Genomic DNA, 8,458 nt, shown 5'->3' on the forward strand with positions numbered 1-8,458 from the left:
CATACCACAACAAAAATACCCCATACAAGAAGACAACACTTTATCTTCCCCTGCTGGATGACTGTTATTTACTTCTACTAAGTACGTCCAAATTGATAACATTCTTACTGTATAATAATAATAATAATAATAATAATAAAATCACTTACAAGCAGCAATTTGGTATCAGAAGACTTTTAATGCAGTAAAAAGCCCCAGCAATAATACTAAGTCTCCCCTTACCCCCAAGGAAGTCCGGTTCGGGCAAAATGCATCGGGTGAGACCTTACCACCATCGCTAACCTAGTATGATACTAAACCACATTGCTATATTTTGAGAAACTAGTGATTATATGTTAGCCTATTCATTTATAGAGACACAGCTCTTAATCTTTTAAATTATGTTGATGAAACAATAAAATTTGGTGTTTTAAATTTAACTCTGCCCTTCAAAAGCCTGGCTTGCCCTCCCTTCTCTTCTTCTCTTCCTCCCACAGACACATGATAAATAATCACAGGCTGGGCAAATAGTACACTCCTCTTTGATTATGCATTGTGGCTATTCTTTCGGGTGGAACAAACTAACAAACTAATAATAATAGTAACTTTAAAAATTCTCAGTTGCTATTTTCATTGTACTTTTGATGCAATGGAAAAAAAAAACAGCAAAGAAGATGACGGTGGAGCAGTTGCAGACTGATTGTTTACTTTGCTAAGTAAACAGCTTAAGCTCCTTTAGTAAATCAGCCCTAATATTACACTTCTTTTTGAGAAGATACGATCCAAAATAAGGATGTTCCAGTTTTGAAGAGAAGCTGCTTGGCATCTTTTAAAAACCTGACATGCAGAACTGTACCAACGCAGCTTCCAGATTTTTTTTTCCTGACAAGATATTTTTTTAAAGTTTAAATTGTACTTCTTTTTATTTAATAGCAGTGATAAAAACAAATGGTTAGACACCATGGAAACTATTAAATAGCATTGTTTCTTTGCTGGAACTGTTTTAACTGTTCAGAATTTTTATTCAATTTTCTTGAAGCACATCTCCTGTATGACATTTTAAACCTGTAGCAAATCCTATTAGTTTGTGATGCACAAGTCTTATAAAAGTAAACAAAATACTTCTTTTTCCTTCCCCTATTCAGTCAAATCCTCCTTTATTTCTCACATTTGTCTTTTTCTCCCTTACCAGACAGTTTTAGCAACAGAAGCAGAGCTGTCAATCCAATAAGCAGTGGAGGGTCCAGGCGCTAATGCTGCCAGTGCAAATAATTACGACCCCCACACTACTTATTTCATCTCACTGTAATGTAACCAGACACAATCTTCAGCAGGGGGGCAGCTCTCAGAATTCAGGTCAGTGCCATGACATTGCCACACCTTCAGAAAAACCTGTGACTACTAGCAGGATCAGCAGGTATCTGTGGGACTTTGCACTAGCAGAAAACTGTGAATTATAAAGAGTTAGGTTACGTACACGTCAGATGATTCTCATTCCGGTTCTAGCCTCAGGGCTGATATAGGACGAGAATCTGATGTGTACAGCAGTCGTCCAAGGTCGTTCATCAATCTATGAAAGACAAACGACCACAATGGAAGTGAAGAGGAAAAAGCGTAGCGGGCTGCCTCTCCCTTCCCTATAGTACAGAACAGTGCTATATGTACAGCGATCGTTTGTGCATCTTTCAGTCTTTTGTCGTTTGAAAAATCCTTTCCATCAACAAAAATCTAACGTGTGTTAGCCTTTAGAGCTAAGTAATGTTTACGGCTAAGCTGGGGGTCAATGGCTGAAATTTAAGTTAGAGAATGTAGGATGATGGAAAATATTTGTTTTTTACTATTTTCCCTGTCATAATGTGAAAAATACAACCCCTAGAAAACTAACTTCTCTCCCCACGTATGATTGTAAAGATGAAAGCCAAACGACCTGTAATTTTAGGAAAGGTGAGACATAACAGTGCCCATATTGTTATATAATAAATTTACTTTAGTAACCTGAGAATTTGACTTTTTTTTAACTAGTTATATCATTCTCTAAAGATAAAACATCCATTTAAAGAAATTAATTGAGCTTTAATACATATTATAATGGTGGGTATACCATGGAAATAGTTTGTTTCTTCATATTCATGTCCTCTTGTGGTCAGATTCAAGAACAATGTAATTTTCAGAAATCTATAACAGGATGGAATCTCTTCCCCTTTAAAAAGATCCAAGCCTAAGTCCTTCTATGGACTCAGTAGTTAGTTTTATTCAGTAAATGTTTTCTTTTTATGATGCAAAGTTCTCTTCCTGAATGAGCTTTCCCTTCAATATTATCTCTGATGAGATTTAATGAGAAGCCCAATCTCTGTTAATAAACAATTCACTTGTGAGGCAATTTAATACAATCTGCTCGGCCTGAAAAGAGCATTTATTAATGCATTAAAGAGGAAAGGAGATGGAGTTTGTTGCCATGTAACTGGACTCAGGGTGTTGAGCAATGAATTTTTAATGCTGTTCATAGACAAGTTTAATCATACGCAGCATTTATGGCCAGCAATGGGAATGAAAATCAGTTGGTGGAGATTGAAAAAGCCAGTTTGTCCATTTACCTCCGTCCCAAATATGATTTATGAAATCATCTGTATGCCAGAAAAAAGGTTTCTGTTGACATTGTTGCAACCTTTTCAGTGGCAGTCTGTTTGGCAGACACCTTATAAATTGCTATTGTTTATTGTCACATATCATAGTTATCCCAGAAATATACTAAGGGTTAGATTTTTTTTGTTGTAAAAATTAAAATCTACAGGCCTCATTAGTGGTTTATAAATCATTCCTAATAGAACATCATAACAAATCTACACAATACATGCTTGGTTTCCCATGTTTATCCCTTTAAAGACACTGAACATTCAGAAAATTTGCTGTAGATCTGCCAGAAAGGCACTCAGCTCCCAAGTCCTACCACACCATGTCTATACAACATTTGTGTGGTCCGAGTGGTATCAGTACTGCTTACTCTAAACCCTTTCCTATCCTATTCTCCAAAACATAGACATTAATCATTCTGCAGTCTCGGGATAATGAATTGGATAGCTGATTAGTCTTCTTGAAACAACAAATGGCGTGTGTACAGATGGCTCTAAATTTCTGACTTGATCAACAGGCATTTCTTTGCACTTATTTAATAGAGTAGAATAGTTCATTGTTAGGGTACACACACATTATAAAGACATAACAGAGACCACATATAGTCTATTTAATAGCACCTTCCATTTAAATGTTTTGTTGGAGCTGTAAACATTGGTTCTCTTTATTATGATTATGATAATATTATTAATAATAATAATAATAATAATAATAATAATAAAAAACAGGATTTATGTAGCACCAACATATTATTCTCTAACATAAATTCTCTTCATGTGTGTGCTTGAAAACATGTTTAGAGGTATGATCAGATGTCCTAAACCAAACCAGCTGGTTTTTCCAAGGACAGTTTGTTAAAAAAAATTATAATAATTCATATTTCTCCTATCTTTTAAACTCTGTAGATGGAGAAAAATTTAGAAAAAATACCCCCTTCCTGTGAGGTAATGATTACATCACTCCCCCTAGATGGCAGCAATGACTTTATCACTGTTCACTACTGCTGAGGAGGAAAAATGAAACCAACATTTAAAGATGGAATATGGAAAATGTTAATGAATAAAACAAAAAGTAAAAATAGTTCTCAAGCAAGTTATCTCAATTGCATTAAAATAATTTGTATAAAAGAAACTCCTCCATTCTTTCTGTAAGTTTCAAAAGCAAACTAAACAAGTGAGCACTTCACAGTAAAACGAATCACTTAAATGACACATAAAATGACTAATACACTATGCATAACTTTGCCAGCTATTTGGCATGCAATTTAAAGCTCCACTTAAGTTTCAGTTTTTGTTATGGAGTCAGGTTGCATAAACAGTATACAGTGTGTCTTCTAAATTTTAAATATACTGGTGCACTGCAGCTGTACTGACTACTGACCAACGGGCATGTTAAATCCCTACATTCTGCAATGAACGGTTTTGTGAATCTCCAGGGTGCTGCCAGTGGAGGGCATTTTTTTCCTGGCTGCAGGACATTAGTTCATTCAAAATATTCCTCCAATAATTGGTATTTATTATTTCATATTTTAATGTTTATTGGTACCTGGCGTTTCTTCGGTCATGGTCATTAAGTGCCAGCTGGAATACATACTCCCGCAAATATGTCTGTAGCTCTTGGTATGTTCCAACCATCTGATTAAATGTGCTGATCATGATAAAAAAAAAAATATTACAGTAAGTAAAAAAGAAGTAAAGGCATTTTATTAAATGCAATCACAAGCATAATAAAAACATCTCATTGATACAGTGGGGAAAAAAAACTTTTTGCAGTGTTATAATGAATGGAGTTGAATTACATTTTGCATTAGCAAACATTGTAAAATACTCACTCTCTGTCAATGACAAGGCACTGCGTGTCATCCTCATCGGCTATGATGTTGGCGGAGCGGACATCTTCACTTGAAGAGAAGAGTGAGAAATCAGGCAGTGGACATTTCATTAGCTATGTTTCATGTCCTTCAATCATCCTAATATTGATCAAATGAGAGCAACGCAGTGGGGAGAATTTCATTTGCCAGCAGCACACAAGCTCTGTTAATAAAACTCTAATTGCATAACAATTTGCATGCGTTTGATTCCACATCCTTGAGTTATTAACTCTTAAAAAAATTGCACAGCTCAACAATACAAATGTTTCACAGAAGACTAAATTGGAGAAACCGGAGTTTCTCCAGCTGTTACCTTCAGGTCTCATCATGTTCTGTCTGCCTTTCTGGTAATGCATGCTGAGACTTGCAGATTCTCTGCAGCCACAGGTTGCCCTAACTACTTTAGATTTTTATTTGGCACATGCTGAGAAGCTCCAATGTTTTCGGTTATTAATAATACATAAAAAACTCCTACTACTCACAACGTCTTAATCATTTCTTAAAATCTGAAAAGGCAGACTCCAATAATTTTATATTTTTTGTATATTTAGTTTAGTTGTTTATACCAGAATTACATATATCATTTTAAATTGATATACATAAAACTACAACTATAAAATGACATACATACATATCCAGTATTCAAGAGTGGACATTGATTAAACAAATGTGCAATTGCCTCATTGCATACAATAACACTTATTTTTCTGTGCGCATAGGGCTTGATTTTTCAAAGAAAGGCTATAATGGGTGAACCTAAGTGATTCAGCAAACCTGGCCCAATATTGAAAACATTTGCCAAATTATAGCAAATGATTTTGAAAAAAATCCATTCCAGGTTTGCTGGATCCCCAAGTTTTACCCACAATAGTCTTGGGAAGCTTTAATAAATCAGGCCCATTATATTCACACAGCCTTCAGTATCCACTCCAGTAAATATATATTACAATAAATATTAAACACCACTGTAATTTATTTTTTTTTGGAAACTGTAAATTTGATAGAGGTCCCAATGTGAATGACCCAAGGTAATTCAAAATGAATTAATGGTAAAAATGTTCTTAAAGTGTATATATAGCCAACATATTTTGTTTGTCCCATTAGTGAGAGTTCCCTTTACTTTTTAACATAGAAGCAAAACCAGTAGACAGTTGCCACCAGAAAAAGTGCCCCATGGGAGTACTTAACCAACCCCTCTTGTTCTGGAGACAAATGTAACATTTACATTTTTTGGAATTTTGGTTACAATGATCACCCAGACAAACAGAGAAGGTGAATAATAAATAAAAAAAACATACAGTATAAACTGGATTTGGAGTTGCATTTAAACACAAAGTAAATTGTTCACAATGTTTTATCTTCTCATACATAACATTTATTGTTTAAAATTTTAAATAAAATTGTTCATTTTAGATAATGTGTGAATGTACTTTGTTCAACACAGTTGTCAAGAAGAGCAGGAAGTAGGTGTGTACATAATTATATACAGTACAAATAACAAGAAGCACTGGAACATTAAAAAATACAGCGCATACCCACATTTTCTGGTATGTATAAATGACAGTAAATGTGTGGGATGCTAATGCGTTGCCTTATAGCCAAGCTGAATGCAAAAAATCTTCAGCAATTAGTTGATAGTTTCTAAAATCCCCTTTAAAACACAAAGATAATTCAAAAGGAAACTATAAAAGTTTGGCAATTCATCTTTTTTTTTTAAGCTCATACAAATTTGAACTAGATATATATTTTATAGATATACACAAATACAAATTTTGTATTAAAAGAAAGGTGCAGAGATGGGGAATGATCACTGTTCGGACTCGTTTACTAGTGTGTAATAATTTCAGCTTGATCTATTAAACTATATAGTGAATATTTAAATAATGTGGGGAAAAGAAAACTAAGTGTGCCACCTGCTAGCTGCAAAGTTAAAAATACTGATATGCAATATTTTTATGTACAGACCAAAAAATATCCTTTTAAATCATTTTTTTTTCTTGACCATAACATACAAACCAAAATATATACACAACAACTAAGCAGTACCTTTATGGAAGAAGAAAAATCTTTCTATTTTTTCCTGCTCAGAGTAATGTAACAATAATTTCCTTGAACAAGGTTCTTGCAGCCTATCAAAAATGCCAGTGAAACACTGTAATACTGAGATACTAAAAATGTTGTGTACGTTCTTAGTTCTGTCATGGTATAAATCATCACTCCATCATAATATAGACCAATATTACCAGCCGCTGGAAAGGCGCAGTTGCAATATCATACGATGCTCACTGTAAAAGTTTTTAAATTCACTAAAACAGCTATCAGGTTTTTATTGTGTCTGTGTAAATTGTCATCAAGAAAAAAAGAAAGAAAGAAAATTTGCTAGGATAGGAAGAAACGGACAGCAAAACTTTTAATATACTACAAAAAATGTATTTGATGATATTTACCATCACCCCATCATATGGATCATTGTCCCTGCGATAGAAAGGTAACAAATAATCTGCAAAATGGTTGCACAAAAAGCAATACGCACCTAAAAAGAGACTGCACCCCCCCAATATGAAACAAAAAGTAAAAATAAATAGAGAAATCTAGATACAATTAGCAATGTTTTGCCAGCAGTTTGAGAACACATTTTATGAGTGACAATATATTTTTTGCAAAGCTGAACACAGACTGCATATGGTGGTGTTTCTTACCACAGAGAATGCTGTTCAGAAATTCAAACTATGTTTCATGCATTGCTTAAAGATTTAGGCTAAAGGAATAGAAGCAGAGGTCAGCTCAGCGATTTCCTTAAAAGTCTTCCTTAAAGTCTCTGCAATTTCTTGAACTTTCTATTTTTGTTTTAGTAATTATTTGACTGCTTGCCCATTGTGTTATGGAATAACAATAAAGTCACTTCTGCTTAGCTGTAATTACATAGAGTTTAATCAAATTGCTGCTAAACCCACTGAGGATTTCCAGTCACTTGGCAAAATCATGTCTACTGTGAATTTTGATCATGTTTTATTTCATATGCATGAAACACTCTTGTTCTCACATAAGTGTACTTTTGCATCCATATATTATCTGGGGAGTTGTTTTTTCACTCATTTTCTGTGAATACTTCTAGTTTGACAGTTCACAGCTACAGAACAAATCCAGCTAATCTCATTCATTTTCTAGGTAAAATAATTTCAGATTTATTATCTTTTCATTTTCTTGACAGCTCCTAGGTTCACGTAACCACGACATTGGCACTCTCAGGATACCCTTACCCTAAAAGAAGGGTTCCAAGAACTAGAACATATACAGCACATGGAAGAGTGGGTGGCTGAAGAGGCTGGCCAGAATGAATGTAACATGGATGGCTTGGACTTTTTTCAAGCAATACCTTTGTTTTCAAAATCTTTTGACCTAACCCCTGCTACCCATTGAACACTTCTATCATTGGGTCCTCGCTGGAGATCACCTTCCCCTATAAATCAGCTCTCTCCCTTCTGTGTTTTAAATGTTTCAACAAATGGATTTTACAAAATAATTTCTATACCCTTGAATGTTGGAAACAAAAATATGCACACAAGTTGACACATAAGTTCCAATTATGGGTAATTAAGGTAGAGTGTTGAGACTTGTATCTTCTTTAACTGTAAGCAATTTTTGTCTATAAATGACCAATTTAAATTCATTCAGAGCTGAAAACATTTTGCGGTATCATGGACAAAGCAAACAAACTGGTAATAGATCTTGAGAAATAGTTTTTGCTTTGTACAAATTAGAAAAAGTATATAAAAATATTCTGAATTTTGAAAGTGGGTTCCATTACTAACAAACCCCACTCGGGTAGACCAACCAAGATTTCAGCCCCAGGAAAATTTGTTGGGATGCAAAGAAAAACCCACAAGCAACTTTTGCCAAAATAATAGCTGCTCTGCAAAGAGTAGACTGCAAAGTTAAAAGAAAAAAAACCTTTACTGTGCTAACACCACAAGCCTT

At 34.4% G+C, this 8,458-nt stretch overlaps 1 protein-coding gene across 2 annotated transcripts in view; it reads right to left on the reverse strand.

Moving 5' to 3' along the window:
• Window positions 1-8,458, reverse strand: part of LOC140339254 (cGMP-dependent protein kinase 2-like) — a 91,059-nt gene that overhangs the window by 36,196 nt on the left and 46,405 nt on the right. For both annotated transcript variants that reach the window (XM_072423848.1, XM_072423847.1), the window contains exons 9-10: window positions 4,442-4,510; window positions 4,156-4,257 (exon numbers count right to left, since the gene is read on the reverse strand). In XM_072423848.1, coding sequence (XP_072279949.1) covers window positions 4,156-4,257; window positions 4,442-4,510 — 171 coding nt within the window. The remainder of the gene's footprint in view (window positions 1-4,155; window positions 4,258-4,441; window positions 4,511-8,458) is intronic.

This window comes from Pyxicephalus adspersus, chromosome 10 (genome assembly GCF_032062135.1).
Source record: "Pyxicephalus adspersus chromosome 10, UCB_Pads_2.0, whole genome shotgun sequence".
NCBI lineage: Eukaryota > Metazoa > Chordata > Amphibia > Anura > Pyxicephalidae > Pyxicephalus > Pyxicephalus adspersus.